This window comes from Scomber scombrus, chromosome 15, assembly GCF_963691925.1.
Source record: "Scomber scombrus chromosome 15, fScoSco1.1, whole genome shotgun sequence".
Taxonomy (NCBI): Eukaryota; Metazoa; Chordata; class Actinopteri; order Scombriformes; family Scombridae; genus Scomber; species Scomber scombrus.
In genome coordinates this window covers 16,296,595-16,314,652 of record NC_084984.1, presented here as the reverse complement: position 1 = coordinate 16,314,652, position 18,058 = coordinate 16,296,595, and the positions used below count along the sequence as shown (strand labels likewise).

The following is an 18,058-nucleotide window of genomic DNA, read 5'->3' as shown; positions in this document are numbered from 1 at the left end:
CATACTGCAGGGACTCAGGAGGGGTGAACACTAAAAAGACCAACACTGTTGTGTAATTTCAAGATTTATAAAAGGCCACGAATGTGCTGCTCTCTGCTGGATTATAATGGTAACTACATACAGAAATAAGCCACAGCATGATAATTTAATCAATAAGGACACGAACTTGGTCACCACATACTGAAACAACTAAAGCATTTGAACATGAAATTAAAAAATGCACAAGGTGAATCTGCAGATAAGTCTGAAGCTTTAACCACCAACCAAACACGTAGATGGACCAATCCCTTACATTCATTGTCACTCGTGACCACTTTCTGAAACACTGAAAAATTCAATAACATGGCGTGCACAATAACAGAGGCATTTTTTATCTCTCGATTTTTTCACTGCTCTTAGCATGCTTTTACAAAGCCCTGGAGATGCCTTGGACGAAAGAAAAGGCAATTTGTGCACATGATTCAATAACACCTGCTCTCGATTTAATATAGTTTTCAACAGGAGGCACCCGCTTTGATGCTCTGCCACTGCTTCCTCTCCCGCCACCCAAACAAATCTCATGTAAAATAGGCAGCAGACACAAAACCAGTCTTTCATGACAACATGTACAGCAGCTACATATGTTAACTAGGCACACACAGGATGATGTCTAGATATCTTTTTATCCACAATGTTCTGAGATTAGTCCATAAACATTACAGAGATCCTAAAAGCTACACTTTGCATGGCTTTACTTGGCAAAGGTGCACACATAGACCTTTCCTAAATCAGAAAACACCTTTCATGTACATTGATTATAATAATTAGAATAAATCTTACAAATTACGCTCACAGCTTATTCACAGAATAATCCATTAAAAGCAAGTTTAGCCCTGGTGACTGCACAAGTCCTGTACAAGTCCGGAAGTCTTGTCTTCTGAACAAAAGAGGTGAGTCCTCAATGTATTTATCAGTAACTAACATTAGCAAACCAGCTTACACATAACATATAAATGCAACTTTCTCCTCTTTCGGTAGACTAGCTATTTCAATCCCTATACCACAGATCCCTCAAACAGCTCAAAATCCTGGCCCAGTCTGTCAACCCAACACATTGACACCAAACACATAACAACCATCATTTCCTCAAGCTGTGAGACAGCAAACAAGTTGACCCCTAAACTTTCACAGTAACATTGACTGGTATCAGTAAGTGTAATTCTGGAATTCTAAATTATAATCTCTGACATTTGTTACTGTAACAACTAACACACATGACTAAGTAATAAGCTACTTCTCAATACTGATACGCAGATAATACACAACTAGAGGACTGAAGCTACTGAAATGACCTTGGGGCACATCAATTCCTGGAAATCCCCAAACCATCTTAACAATAAACTGCCTAGACAACTAGTTGCAATATTTGATCCTGACCTTTCAACAGCTGCCCATAAAAGTGTTTCTGTTATGTTTTCCCGTATTTAAGTAGATTCATCATTAACTGACATTGAGGAGGTTGTTTTTGTATCTCTGTGTAAATATTGCTGCCACTCCCTCCTTTCAGCTTTCATGGCTTGATTTATTTAGGTTTCATTCTGACAGTTTAAACCAAATTTAAAAAGCCAACACACACCACAGCATCTCTTCACTGCTAACCTGTTAACTTTTTTAAATTTTAATATTCAGGCTTAAAGGCAAAAATCTGATCTGTTTCTGAGATTTTAGTCACCTGAGCATTAATGTGACCTCAGATCCCAAGGTAGAGTACTTATAATGAGTCCAAACTCCCAAACCCCAGTCTACAACTATAGCAACAGGGCTGTTAAAACCAGGGCCTCAGGACTGTGAAACAACTGCCAGAGGAACTAAATACCAGTTATAACAAATCATAATTTGTATTGATTGACACCACAGTGAGACTACCTTAGACTATAGGTGGTTTTTTGAAATTATTGGATCAAGTGTTGGGAGGCTGGTGCTAATGCTGGCACACTTTGAAAGGAAGGTGAACACATAAAAAGCATCCCTATTTGCTCAAATGAAAGTCCTGAAAGACGTGAATAGGGAAAACCATCATCCTGAGAGAGATCTCTGCCAGACCACAAAGTCAACAACTTTGACCATAAAAAATATTCTAGCTACAAGCTTCAAACTACTTGTGGGAACCTTTTTAATCTTTCATCTGGGCAAAGGCTAAATGAAACCTTCAAGTTCTCTTTGAAGGGGTTCTGAGATCTATAGCATTTTAGAAGTACTTTTTAACTTTTTAATTTAGTTAAAAATTCTGTTCCTTGGCAAAAGAAGGCATCCTTAATTCCAGCACAACATGACATGGTCAGTTCTCCTTCATCATTTGGTCTCGCCCCCAAGCTCTTATAATCAGTTACGTACAGTCCCGATCAGCCAGACACACTGCTGCTATCCACAGGGAGTAGAGAGCACAGAGACTGCATGGAGCTCGACAAGCTTACAATTTGCAGAAATACAGTGATGAGGGTCTGCACACAAATTCTGCTAACATGTAGTGTAAGTGAACTCCACCCGTACTTCAATGTTCATCTTGGTGTTTTTTTTTCTTCAGTTGGTGCTGGGCCTTGAAATCTGCTTTTTTACTCTTTAAAAAAAGACTGAAAATCTACTAGCTAAAGAAGATATTTTTGTTGTTCCAGGAAATATTGCAGGTTAATGTATTTACACCAGTCACAATTATTCATAGACAGTGTCACTTGACTTAAGAAAAAGGACAAAAACAAAACAAATGGGGAAAAAATGAAGAAATGAGAATGAACCAGGAAACTACAAAATCTGGCACAACTAAGTAAGATTATTGTATCAATTAACAGTGTCATTTTCTGTCACATTATTGCATATAACCTTTTGAGTTTCAAGATGAAAAACATTAAATTCTAATTATACAAAACAATATTTGAATTAATTCTTAGCCTTCCAATTTGTAAAAGTAAATGAATATATAAATGGATAGATGCAGTGAAACCAGCTGTTTACAGGGTGAACTGACTTATCATTTTTTAAATTTAGTTTTTCTATTTAATATTGTTAATGTTCAAATGATATTTTAATTAACGTGATTTTAATGTGATTTGTATTCATTGGCTTTCATTTCCATTTGTGGAAAGTTCAATTATATCTAACTTTACACATTATGTATCTTAAAAAAAAAAAAAAAAAAAAAGACTTGGCTAAATAAAACAAATTCTTTCAGAATAACATCACAAAAGTGGACCACAACCTGCAGTTTCAGTTTAATTTCTGTTTGTGGGATTCCAGATAAATGTGTCATATGCGGGAAACAGAAACTCAGTGCTTATCTCAGAGTCACATACTGTTACAAACTAAGGCTGGGGACCTGAGGGAGTCCTTCACAGAAAGATTAAACCACTAAATTTGAGATTTGAAATACAGAAGATTTTCAGTGTATTCAAGGATTAAAGGAACTTGCATGTCGCATGTAAGTACGCATGTTAGTGTACTTACATAAGGTACTAATTAAACAGGTATTATTTGTACACATTGAATTGGTGATATTCTGGGTAAATGTGGAAAGATGGACCACATGGCTACAAACGTCATTGGATCACAAACTCTACAATGGTTCCCAATAAGGTTCATGGTTCTCAGTAGGTCTTTTAAAAGAAGATTAAAGCACACTTGAAGAATATACTCAAGTGTAAAAAAGTGTATAGGGAACAGGCAAGTGTACTTAACATTAATAATAATAAGCTTAACTTAAATAGTGCTTTACATTTAAAGCTAATTGTTAAGATACAAAAAACAGATAAAATACTCACAAGAACGCATTTGAAAACTTGTGGATTTGATGCTGGGTGTGCATTTATTGAAAGCTGTGATTGACAGTAGGCTTACATGCTGCTCTCCCTGGATCCAGCACTCACACCGAGTCTGAGTATTGTTGCAACATTTGAATTGATTTTGATATCTGCCATGTTAGTTTGTTAGCGTTACCTCAAGTGTGAAGTGCTCAGAGTTCCTGGTAAGCTAGCATTAGCTTGCGTCTGGTGTGCTTCCACAGCATTAAAGGTCCAAACTCCTTATAAGGTCCTGGCTCCAAACAGAAAAGATGGTTGCCGACCATAAGCAACAACTCTGGGCTTCAAACCTGCTTCAATGAAAACCAGTGGGTGAAGTCACACCTCTCTAAGTCCATCTTTATGTATAGAATAAGACTAGTTTGTTAAATTTGAATATTTTAACTTGTACTTCTTTCATGTAAACTCAAGCATGTTGATTCCAGACATTCCATTTTACCTTTTGGTACAAGAGTAGAACAATTAATGATATACACTTTACAGCTAATATGTTAATATTTAATTTAAAATACAGAATAATGCTAGCATTGTTTTAATGAGGCTCATCTTACAAATATTTATGAGAGCGTTGTTTTTGTAAATGTTCTGTTCTTTTCCTATAAACTACATATTAAAGAAATATAATCTTTGTCAATCGAATTCAAATCATTAAATTAGCTAGCTTAAATTTGTTTGAATGAATCTAGTTTCTTTGGATTCAAATGCTAACTGCTTCACATAACCTTTCTGTTTTTAAAAGTCTTTGATGGTTTGGAAGCATGAGGCCACATTTTAAATGCATGTGCTGCTCTCTGCTGGTGTGTAGTAGTCATTACTACTCATTGATAATCTTATAAATCATATGCATATACACTGGGGAAAAAATACAAAATAACAAAATAAATATTGATATAGATCATATTTAATTACAGTTGTCCTATAATGAGAAACTAGGTTCTAACACAACAGCTACAACTGTTTGATACTATTTCATTGCAACAAAACTATCATCACAGGAAAACTATATATAAACATTAAAAGCTGCAGCACTCACTATACAGTAGGCAACTTTATCTCAAATACTATTGAGTAGCAGCAACCCACTGTAAACCTAGAATCACAGACTGTATTTCAAGCCCTTCTAAAAATAGTACCAATACATTCTGTCACCAATGTGCTACTTCCTATGGTCTATAAATTTACAGTCTACATTGCAACAGTTCATACCATGACTGGGCCTCCCTGTAAGATTTTGAATGTGACGTATGTAGCCTCGCCCCCAGGCTATTATAATCAGTCACCTACCACCACAGGCAGCCAAACACACTACAGCTGTCCACAGAGAGCAGCGAGTGCAGAGCTGCAGCTACACAAGTGTTTCTGGAGACAGTACAGTGCAGCACAGGCACACAATGATGGGGGTCAGCCTGCAAACTCTGATAACATGTAAGTAAAGTCTATTTCATCTGGAGATGAGCCTTTGAATCTGAATCCTTTCTATCTCTGTTTATGTAGAGTTGATTTCCTTTATTGTAAATGTCTGTAAGCAGGAGCCAGAGAATGAACCAAACTTTCCAATCACATGCAAGCTAGCTTTGAGCTGAAAAAACACTTTGTATACACACATTATATACAATTAGAGAATATTACCATCCTGATAAAGGTGAGATAATTTTGATAAAATCACCTGCATTAACATAATATGCAGAAAAGAGTCTATATGACTAATTAAGATGCAAAAAAGGTTTGAAGAAAGTATGAAGTATGAAGAAAGTATGAAGAAGCATATAAGGCACCATTCCACTGGTTTAAAGTCAGCAGTTATGCAGCATTAAAAATTCTTCTTTAATGTTTGATCCAGTGTTGAATCCCTAAAATTTCATTTGCTGTTGTTTTTACTGGTAAATTTTTTCAGTATATGAGTACCTGAGATAATTCCAAGGTTGGTAAGATCAATGCAGTCCAATACTCAGTGATTATTTAACAGATATGTGTGTGACTAGAGCCCAGAGGCAAGAGATTTCTTCTATGTTTTTACTTTGGCTCTCTTAAGAACACCGGCTGTGAAGAAATCTTTGGCTAGCATTTGATGTAAGTCTTACGTCACAGGAAAATGTGTCAGTAGGAAACCTCAAAGTGTCTTTTTTTCAGTAAAATTATCTCTGAAAGAATTAGATCACAATCTGATGCTGAAAATTGCTGTTTTTTAATTTATTTGCAGTATGTTCGAAACATGCAGTCACTTTCTCTCTGGTCCTTACAGAAAGATTGAATTTAAAACACTGTTACCAGAGTACTGTGGAGACAAGACAGCCTTGAATGCATCATACCAGATCTCTATGTTGACTTCCTGTTCACTAAACCGCTGATGAAAAAAACTACTTCTAAGCACTCCTGCTAAGGTAACATAATTCTGTCAAGGCTTAACTATGGGGTCTCGGATCTTACCCAGGTTCTGAGAGTGACATCAAACGTTGTTGAAGCTATGTTTTTATGTCCCAGCTTTTGAAATACCCAGACTGCACTGTTAAAAGGATACTGCTGGTGTTGTTCAGTATTTTTCTTATTAAGAACAATTCCCATGAAAGACCCAAACTAACAATGTGTTAGTATGTCTCTCAATAAATCCTCGACTTCCCTAACCCTGCCTATGTCTCTCAGTTCTAAGCACATGTAAAACTAAAAAAAAATCAGTTACAAATTAATAGTTGCATCTTTAAAAAGCTTTAGTAGTTTCTTGGATCAGCTGGGCACTGTAGTTTTTTGCAAATCACACACCAACATTTGCATTTTTGGGGAGCATTTTCAGGAGTGGATTACCAAAGGTTTGGTGACATTGAATATGTGACAGGGTTTAGATACAAGAGGGATTACAATCAAATCTTACACAAGTGATTGGATCGCTCCAAAGTGGCTTCGGCTTTGAGAACCGAAGGCATTTGCAGATTGGATACATTTATGTAAGTGGTCCTAAGTTCAAGATGACTCATCTGAAATAGGTTTGTATTTAACAAGAAAGAGAAAGATTTGAGAAAAAATACTACAGTGAATTTTTAAACACTTTTATTAGCTTTTTTAATAGCATGTAACATGAGATAAAAGGTACCCAAGATGAATTAGAAAGTCACTGTTTTAGAATAAAAAACAGACGGTTAAAAATGTTCTGTGAAGCCTGCTCAGAGCCATGTGTGCAATAGATCATCTTTGCAGTTTTGACTTTTGATTTGTATGTTTTTTTGTGTTCTAACTTCATGATACTAAATATTGTACCCTACATACAAAAGTATATGCACACCAAAATATTACACCTGTATGTGTGTGTGTCATATGTAATTCCAAAATAATATGAATAGCACCGTCCGTTTTGCTGGGAATACTGCAGGTTTACCTTACCTATTTAGACTTGTGACTGGCTTCATTTACCAATAACACTCCTGCTAGCCAAGTATGGTATGCTTTTAGCATGAAGTTGACTGACTTTACATTTTCCCAGTTGTTTTGCCAGTTTCAGTCTGTGCCTTGCCATTCTTGTTTTTTGACTGTTATTTGAAATCAAAATGTCTGATTCTGGGATTTTGGAGTTGATCTTAATGTACAATTGTTTTGTCCTGAAGGTTTCGAACTTTAAAATTATTCTGCTACACAGCAGTCCACTCCAGTCTTAACACGGTTTGTTTTGAGCTTGAAGGCTAACTGTACATAAATGTGTGATTGATTCATTTTAATCCAGGGCTGACCCAGTGCCTGCATGTAACTATGACACATTAAAATGCATAATAGTTGTTTTGGTCCACAGTACAACAGCAGCACAGCAATGCAACAAAGTAAAGGAATCAACTCAATCAATGCCAATCAACTTAAAACAAAATGGACTGAGTGGCCTATGAATAAACAGAAAGAAAACAGATAAGACCATGAGGACTTTACTATGGTCTTCCTAAAGACTGTAAGGAGCATAAAACTGAGCCGATCAGAGAAACAAGAATGTATGGTCTTATGTGTGTTGAAACACATTGTTGAAGGAATGTGCTAACAATGAACTTGGACAAGTAACATATATTGTCTTAATTTGCAGGTCTATTACTCTGCTGTGCAATAGCAGAACATACTGTAGCTTCATCAGCTACATATAAGACTACTGTCACCTATCAAGATTCCACCAGTCCAATGCATACAATCAGCAAAACGCCTCCCACCTCTACAGTTGAACAAGCCACCCTAACAACAGCTGGCCCTGACGACAAAAGTGCAGGTTCAACAGCTTCATCACAAACTGAATCCCTCTCCACATCTGTCACATCGGCTGAGGCAACATCAACCACTATCATAACACCTAGCACCAGCAGCACTGCCCAAACCGACACCACCGGCACTACCCAAACCGACACCATCAGCACTGCCCAAACCGACACCACCACTGACTTTGACAGCACTACCCAAACCGACACCACCGGCACTACCCAAACCGACACCATCAGCACTGCCCAAACCGACACCACCACTGACTTTGACAGCACTGCCCAAACCGACACCATCAGCACTGCCCAGACGGACACCGCTAGCACTGCCCAAACCGACACCACTGACCTCACCAGCACTGCCCAGACGGACACCACTGACCTTACCAGCGCTGCCCAGACGGACACCACTGACTTCACCAGTGCTGCCCAGACGGACACCGCCCAAACCGACACCACCGGCACTGCCACCAATGCCCAAATCACCAGCACTGCCCAAACAACCAGCAACACCACCACCATTGTCCAAACAACCAGCAACACCACCAACATTGTCCAAACAACCAGCAACACCACCAACACTGCCCAAACCAAGACCACTAGTACCACCCCCACCACCAGCAACACTGCCACCCCCACCTCTACAGCCGCCCAGACCACCAGAACCACCACCAGTACCACCACCAGTACCACCAGCAGCACCACCAAAACAACCACACTGGTTGAGGAGTCACACAAGTCCAAGGCTTTGAGTTCAGGTACGCAAAACCAAAAGGGTTGTTTTTGTTTGTGTGTTTGTTTGTTTGTTTGTTTTCTTTGGCGGGTGGAGGGGTATTCTAATAAACTGATCAAATTAGTCCGTGAAGTGTTTTCTCGTGACTATAGCATTTAATCAGTCGTACACACAGCACTTTCCAACTTCTATCTGGTTCTGTGTTTGTATGCTCAAAATACAATGAAATGCATTTTTATTAACTGGTATTGATAACAATGGCTAACCTGGCTAGAACTGGTTTTCTGACTTCTAAATTGGTACGATACAAACTCAAGTGTGACGTTATTCCCAGCTCCAGCTTCTGAGGTAAATGGACAGCAGCACAAGTTTTAGTTTCAGCACAGACAAAGCAGAAAAGTCAGTTGACTAATTGCTGCTGTTTGTGTTTCTTGACAAAACTATGCTTTAGGCAACACCTGAGAGGTATGTATAAACTACAGTATAATGTGGAAACTGTTGAGTAGAATCCCAGTACTTTCTCTCATAACCAAGAATGACACCACATCAAACACAAACCAGGAGCACAGATCAGTGTGAAGAGTCATTTTCACGCTGTCCCTCTGGACTTTTACAAATGAGCTCATGATGTTCCAGTTACTCATTAACTTTTTTTATACAAGTACTGTCAAAATATTTTGCCAATAAACTGCAGGTTATCTCAAAAATATGTTTCTCATGTAAATCTGATATGAATTGTCATATTAGGAGACGCTCACATTTAGGGACAGACAAATCACATACATTGCCCCAAATACACTACACCTAAAGGAGCTCAACAAAGGTGAACGCACTTCCCTGATTTAAGAAATCAAACATATGCATGTCTGTTCCTCCCCCTCTTTGACCTCCTTCAGCGTTGTGTCAATCCGTGGTTAATATGTGAGCGAGACAGTTTCTTCTTATACTTCCTTGTTTACTTTGCTGTCAGGTGAGTGAAAATAAAACCACTGACCTGTTTTCTTTAAATGACATCCATTCTCACTGTGTTATTTACTGTAACAGCACAAGCCACTCATTACAGATAAACATTCTTTTCTGTGATTGGCCCTTGTTTTTCGAACTCCATGTATGTATTGTTTGGAGTCCTCGTTTTGTCACACCTTTTTTTTTTTTCAAGACGCGATAAGGACGTTTAACAGTTCTTTACATCTACCCATTCTTTCTACCTTTTACACGTCTGCCATGCAACCACATGTATTAGGTGTTGTTCTCCAACCAAGATTGTACTTTGTCCCTCATGCATAAACTGTGAAGATAACCCCATTACCGACATCTATTAGATCTGATTATACATCTGACTCATAACTTTTATGGCTAGGATGGTGTTTTTAGACTTTGACCACTTATATATGTCATGCAGCTACTCTTTTTGACCACATGAAACTGACAGTCAGGAACTGAATCTGGAGGGACTTTTAGAGGGTCAATATCTCCTCCTACTTTCAAGAAGTGAAAGTGTTTTTGACTCAGGTTTTGCTAATTTCTTGCATGCTTTAATGTTTATCCATGGTTGGCAATGCTGGTCTGTCCACAACTTTGGTGCTGACTGAAATCCCTAAAGATTTAAAAAATACACTGCCCTAAAATCCCAGGTTCCCATGTGATGTATTGTCCTGCTCAAATCTGGCACACCTAGTCACTGTACTACTTTTGTTGACACTGCCTTAAAATTGCCTCTGTCCTCCAGTGTCAGAACACTAAGTGAGCCTTCACTCAGCTGCAATCGGCTCAACAGTTGATTAGCTGGTTTCTCCCTCTGTTTTTTATAGTATTTTGGGGCATTTTATGCGTATATCGGAATTGAATAGGAATTACTTTTAAGCACCAAATCACTTTCCCTACCCCTGTCTTCCACCTATAGCAAACTGTTATCTTTCAGCCCAGACATCAAGTGGGTTCAAATATCAAATAGCTTTGTTCCATGATGAGTTTGTGATTGATAATCTACATGTAAGTAGACATTTGTTGTTTAAAGATCCTCCAAGAAGATGATTGAATTCTGTTTTGACTGTCTGCACATTTTACTGGGCTTCAGTGTACAGATACGATTTCACAAAGATATAAAAAAAAACTGACTTTCAGCAGTATGTTTGGTCCAGTTCCCCCAAGGTGATTACTAATTAAAAATAAAGCAACAAAGTTGAGTTTGCTGGAAAAGGAATTATCTTAAGGTCACTGCAAGTCCAGTCTTACCTGATAAAGAGTTAGAGATTTACCAGGTGAACAAGATTAAAGTCTGTCACACAGGTATGGTTCAGAACAATCAGGGAACTATGAGGCATGTTTAGATGATGACATAATGTGCAACCTTGTGATACCCTAGGATGGCAGGAACAAATGTTTAAGCCACACCTTGATTTACATTTTTTTCATGATCTTGTAAATCTACAGCAAAGAAGGATCCAGTAGTTTTGGGAATGTTTTAAGTTTTTTTTCTAATTTTAACTATATTTTGTATCTGCATTTGAGATTTGACAGCTGCTGTGTTTTTAGTCATGTTGGTAATGTCAAACAGACTGTTGGTTGGTCTGTCAATCCACTATTTCACAAACTCTTAGATGGATTGCCAAGAAATTTGGTACAGATATCCATGGTGCCCAAATGATGAATCCCAAGGACTTTGGTGATTCCTTGATCTTTCATCTAGCACCACCATGAAGTTTACATTTGTGGTTTTGAGTGAGATGCCTCAACAGCTATTGGATGGATTGCCATGAATATATTTCCTCCTCTGGATAAATTCTATAACTTTGGTGATCCCCTGACATTTCATCTAGCATCATCATGTCGAAATTTCAATTTGTATTTTGTTTTATGACTTAGTACATGCTAAGCCAATAATGTTCCCTAAGTGTTAAATGTCTCAACTGTACTTTGTGTTTAGTTTTCATTTGTATATGATAGCATCCTAACAATTTAAACTAAGATGGTTGAATATGTTAATAATTATACCTGGTGAGCATAGTCACTGCTGTGCCTAACTACACCCTCACAAAGACTGTTATTAGCCTTTGCAGTTTTCTTCTCTAAAAGAGGTCTAAGAGTTATCAACAGAGTAACCAAAGAGTTTGACAAACCAACAAGAAGGTTAAGACTTTAATATTTTCTATCATATCGAATGTCCTATGCCCCCCAAAAGTTTCACCAAACCCTTGCCAGACCGCATTGAGATGTACAAATTACGGAAGTTATATGTCACAGGAGACAAGATCATCAGGGAGGAAATTTAGGAAGGAGGCAGTGCTTTGAAACACCTTGTACATAATATAAGCAGGACTAAAATTCTTTAACAGACTTATTTCCTCTCTCCCTCTTTCTCTCTCCAGGAAGTGTTGCAGCCATTGTATGTGTGTTCATCGTAGCTGTCGTTATGGTGTTAGTTGGGCTATACTACTACAGGATCAGGTAAGAGCTCATGCGATGGCCATTTGCTTTACTGATTCATCCGTCTTTTAAAAGCATAGTTCACAACTATCCCAAAACACTGCAGAGAGTTTTGGTCGTATTTGTTCAGGGTTTTTTGTTTGTTTTTTATCTGTGTTTGTTAAGCTCATAGTGCTGAAAAATTAAGTTAAAAAAAACCAAAGACTTTTTTAGCATCCTGGTTACTCAGCAAAGTAGAGGTGGGTGACAAATTAAAGGAAAGGAAAGTGTCTTTGTAAGGTGCCATCAAAACGACCTCAGTGCTTCTTGGCTTTGATTCAACAGTCTCTGAACTCTATGGAGGGATGAACACCATAAAGATATTCCCTCATTTGGTGTTTTGATGATGGTGGTGGAGAGCACTGTTGAACAAATCGGATCTGAATCTCCCATACATGTACCACTGGGTTGAGATCTGGTGATTACGAAGGCCACAGTATATGATTCACATCATCACAAACCATTCATTGACCTATCATGTCCTATGGATGGGGGTGTCGTCATCCTGAAGGAGACCACTCCCATCAGGATATAAATGTTTCCTCATATAAATGTGATCACTCAGAACAACTTTGTATTGATTGTAGTGACCCTTCCCTCTAAGGGGACAAGTAGACCTAAACCATGTCAGCAAAATGCCCCCCACAGCATAACAGAGCCACCAGATCCTATCACTGTAAGGGTCAAGCATTCAGACCTGTAAATGATATCCCTTTAATTTGTCACGCATCTATAGTTCTCAGTCATTCCATTAAAATTGTTCACAACCAGGTTCATTCAACCAAGTACATTTAACGAGTAGGGGTTGTTTGAAATTGTTCAGCACTTTTAAAATGTTGGTATAATCAAAAGAGTAGTGATTTGTATATCTTAATTTACCATTATCCTTTTGTAAATTAGAGTGTTGTCCAGTAATCTTTGTTAGAGAATATATTCCCTGTCAAACTGAGGTACAATGTTGTAGAACTTGAGTCAGTATGATGACAATTATTTAGTATTTAAATTGTTTGGTTTAAAGTAGATTCAGATTTTAAAAACTTAAGTTTTAAAATATTGAAATGTCCTATATTGTGTTTCAACCAAGCTTATTTCCTTTCCTTTTTCTCCATTCAACTTCTACCAACTTCATCACTCATTCTATCTTCTCTATTACTTTTTCCACAATTTCTTCTATATATGTACTAATCCAGACGGTCATCCTACGGCCCTCTCATGGACAACACTGACGTTGATACTCTGGGAAACTTCACCAACCCCATGTATGACCCTTAGGTCTAAACTTTGGACTTCCGACACTAGAGATGACTCCAAAAACACAAAGTCCTCAAGTCTGCAGAAAGAGCCAATCTAATAAAGAGTGTTTAAAGTGTGTGTAATTAGTTTGGGGCAGTCAGGTTTAAAACTGTGACATGTGTCCTGATAGCTTGATTGCACTCAGTTGGAAAATGGAAAAGTAATTGTGACTGTATTTTCTTTCTTCTTCTGTACAAGCAGCCCAGGAAACATGAAAGCAGATATAATTGCAGTTTTACTCAGGTCAATAGAGATCAGAGAGAATCTCACTTGATATTTTCATAAAAAAGGAGTGGATTATATGAACCAGGATCTTTTTACAGTGGAAAAAAGCATAAAAGAAGGACCAAAAGGTAACTCTAAGCATTTGAAAAATGAATACATGAAAATTACAATATCCACGCTTAGATTTACATATTTTATACTTACCACAACATGCAAATAATTTACAGTCGATGAACGTCATGACCAATAAGTTCCCTGTTTTTAATCATGGATTGTTCTTAAAGGCACCTTACTTAAAACAGTGAAATGATGCAATATCTGTCTCATTATCAGTTTTTAACCTGAATGTAGCTTGAAGTCTGGCAATACAAAATCTATTTATCGATATGATAAACAAAATGGTATCATGAGTGTCAAATTTCTGATGATTTTGAGAATCTAACTTACCAATAGCAAGGTGAATTTTATGTCCATTGATGAAGCTCCACCGCTTTCACACAGCTAGTACAGTTATCTGATGTAATATTGACCTGACGTTCCTCACACAGGTCACATGCAGCCAATGCCTTTTTCAAACCCAAGGCTATGTTGTCGTCGGTGTGATCCTCAGGTCTGGATCATTTTCTGAAGTCCCTCTTTGCTAACCTAGTACAATGACATCATGTCCTTTGCTTAGAAGTATGTTATGAAGTCAGTTTGTGTTTTCTTTTTTTTACAGGCCGGTCATAAATTGTCTCTTTAGTAGTTAGCCCTTTGAATGTGATGCATTCATATTTTACTTTGTGCTGTTTAAGCTGCTGATATAAATTTGTTGTATTGCCCCGTGACATACAGACATTTGTTTTATATATTTTACAGAGTACCTCTTTCTGCTCGATGTGGCTGAGCTTGAACCCAAAATATCACCATGTAAGGTTGTGGTCTTTTCGGCCACCAGTTCAGTGTCAGCCCGCTCGTTAGCTTCCATTTGCACATGGTCTGTGGTCTGCACACTGGCAAGTCATGTGACCATGCACTGCACAGGCTTCACTGAGAGCAGTCTGTGAAGTATCTCCACGCATGGTGTGTAGATGACCAAACGTTTTCACGTACACACTTAAATTGAATTTAATTTAAATGTCTCTTTTGCGATTAAAAGTCTCTTTAGCGGTTATATATTTGCACAGGCTGACAGATTAATCGTGCAGCACTATTCTCAATTTAAAATTGAAACATTAATCTTGACAGTTTGTTTGCATTTATACTGTAAGTACAAAAGTGAGAACCGGTGCTTGCTTTCACATACACTTAGAAGGCGAAGGCATTTTGGACATTTTCAGGCAACACAGAAGGTCAATTATTATGTAAAGCGTGGCCTTAATGTAGATGTTAGCAGCTAAAACAAAACAGAAAAGAGACTTATTTGAGGAACATTTCCGAGGTTTCCTTCATTTAGTCTGTAATTGTATTTTCCCCATCTAAGACTGTCTTCAAGCCCTTGTATTCATCTTACTAAAAGCACTGAATCCACCTGCTCCAAGTGCTGCTCTGCACCTTTAACCTTCATGTAGAGGGACCAAAACAAAACATTTCCTCACACCAATCATTTTAGAATAAAGCTCTTCTAAATCCAGTCAGAGCTTTTGGGAAAAGGCCATTATGTAAAGCGTGGCCTTAATAATGTGGTGTATGAAAAGTGTCAATGATCAATTTTAATTACTATTTATGAGTGAGTTTTTTAATGGTTGTGGAGTTTGTTTGGGTTTGTGTGTAATTTTGCTGCACTTCGCAGCTCAGGTTGCAATGTATTTACAGTACTGTTTATTTGCATTCAGGTGAAGAATTATTATGTAACAGTTTGGATGGTTTGACTAAATTGCATTGTGTAATATAGATATTGTACAACATTTTTTGTGAAATAAAAGTGATAAAAAATAATATGAATCCCTGTGACAATCATTTACAAGAAATTCAGATGACAAATGGCATATGACACTGGGCGTTGGGTTTGGGCTCCATGTGTTGGTAGATTCTGATACGGTTCTGAGATACTTCTAAGACTTAAATACTGATGTTTACTGGATATTTTTTTATAAATAAATGTAATGATTTAACAATTGACATACTGTACAGACAAGTCCAGTTCCTCTGACTCTTGGACATGATTCTCCTCAGGCTCTCTGGACATAAAAATATGAAGCTTGTCCTGAAGATGGTGCCAGGGCAGAGGTCATGGGGTCATTAAAACCAAAAGGGTTCATCCTCTGTGGAGCAGGGATGTAGTCAAGTAAGGCCATTATATCAGCTTCATTGGATTGGATATTTCAGAGGAACAAGTAGAACTGCTAGATAATGCAAAACAAAAGGTCAGAAGTTACAAAAAACATCAAGATTTCTCCTCAGCAGACCATGAATATCCACAAAAAACGTAATGATAACCTAATTGAAATTGATATTTTACCTTGGGCCACAGTAGTGCTGAAAGAATGATCCTATTGATTAATGAAATGTACAACGATACATTTGATAATTATTCATTGCCATTTATCTAGTAAAAGTGCTGAACTTTCTTTGGTTCCAGCTTTTCAGTTGTGAGAAGGTTTTTCTTCTGTTTTATATTTATATTAAATCAGGTTGATCAGCCAAACCATGTAATTTGAACACATTATATGGACTATGAAATTGTGGTGTATATTTTTTCAGTTTTCTGACACTTTAAAGATTAAAGATTAAACCTCCAACTGAAAAAAATAATGGACAGATGAATCAGTAATGAAAATAATTATAAGTTGCAGCATTAGAGAAATGATCAGGGTAAAAAAAAAAAAGATTAAAATAATTATATATAATCCATTCACAGTTCACTCACAACATACACAATATACATACAACTTCTACAGTCATTAAAAATGATATTGAAAATGGAAAAATGGCAGCAGAGCACCACAATATTCAGAAACTCTCAGCTCTGTGTTATCCACAGTAACTGCAGTAGCTATCTGTATACAAAAGCACAGAAACTGTAATTATTGCTTGAAAAACATGCGAAACTAATAAAATGACATAACAACACAGAGTGTGTGTAAAACACAGATGGATGCTGAGTTTCATCTCAATGTCTTTGTCTCTGCTCCTCAATTCGCTGAAGAGCATTTATTAGTAGAAGCTTTAATAACAGTTCTGTCGTCGCTGCTCTCGCATCGTAACTGCTCCCATTCTTCTATTGCAAACCCTTTCCCATTAAATCCTCCTCTCCTGCCCACGCTCTTCTTCTCTCCTCCTATTTAACTCCACTCCAGCTACCGTGTGATATTTTTCCAACCTCCCAACTTACTCCTCCATCTACACCCAGTGTCTAAAATTGCAAACACAGTCATGCCAACCCATTAATATACAAAGAGCCACTGTTCATTCTAACATAATATGTTGTTATTATTACATATCACTACTGATGCATTGATGTGTAAGCAGCATTTTAAAATTGTAGTTGGGTAGTGTATTCCATAACAATACATTGTATTTTATATGACTATCAAATATTTTGCTTTCCAAAAGAATCTCCATCATTCCAGAAAGTTCCACGTCTGAAAAGTCTAATTTTGTTTTGGTTTGTATTTGTACAAGATAACAAAAAAACAAAACAACAACAAACAAACATAAGTGTGTCTGTTTCCAATAAAAGTCACCCTATTATAGGAACTCTACAAATTAATGTCATAAAATAATATTTATAAAGAATTCACCATATATCACAATAATAAATAACACTTGACTGCCTCCATGTTTAAATAATGTAACTGCAAGGTTGTTGCACTTGTAATATACACTCCTTTATGAGTCAATAATAGACCAAAATTATCTGGTAAGATGGAGATTCAAAGGACAGATTCATAATGCTGTAATCATTCCTCCTGTCCATACAAACCATTAGAAAATCGTTTAATAATGCACTTACAATGTGAGTGATGGAGGACAAAATCCACAGTTGTCCTTCTGTGCAAAAATGTATTTAAAAGTTGATCTGAAGCTAATATGAAGCTCCACCAAAGCTCAATAGGGAAACACTGTCTGATGAATGTTATGCTGTAAGACTGTAAATGTGGCAGATATACACTGGATGTGACTAACTCAGACTGCTCATCAGCTTCCAATCAACTTATAAATACAAAATGACTGAGGACACACTGTGTTCACATTTTGGCCTGCATCACATTACTGCTGGTTTTTATGTTTGTGATAAAACCACATAAATATTTATGTGTGACATGTTAAAATACATGAATAACCACAGCATAAATAGACAGGATCATAAAGTC

General features: G+C 37.3%; 1 protein-coding gene across 1 annotated transcript; it reads left to right on the top strand.

Annotated features, from left to right (window-relative positions):
- Positions 1 to 8,520: 8,520 nt before the first annotated feature.
- On the top strand, positions 8,521 to 14,097 carry LOC133995752 (prostate androgen-regulated mucin-like protein 1 homolog). Its single transcript, XM_062435226.1, has 4 exons — positions 8,521 to 8,570; positions 8,615 to 8,805; positions 12,149 to 12,227; positions 13,436 to 14,097. The coding sequence occupies exons 1-4, from the start codon at positions 8,521 to 8,523 to the stop codon at positions 13,515 to 13,517; spliced, it is 402 nt and encodes a 133-aa protein (XP_062291210.1). The 3' UTR covers positions 13,518 to 14,097.
- The last annotated feature ends 3,961 nt before the right edge of the window (positions 14,098 to 18,058 follow it).

Bases quoted from the DNA above. Each gene is read 5' to 3' on its own strand.
- LOC133995752 (XM_062435226.1), top strand. From the start codon at position 8,521: ATGCCCAAATCACCAGCACTGCCCAAACAACCAGCAACACCACCACCA. The intron at 8,571-8,614 runs GTCCAAACAACC...CCAAACAACCAG, and splicing joins CCAGCAACACCACCACCATT to CAACACCACCAACACTGCCC. The intron at 8,806-12,148 runs GTACGCAAAACC...TTCTCTCTCCAG, and splicing joins GTCCAAGGCTTTGAGTTCAG to GAAGTGTTGCAGCCATTGTA.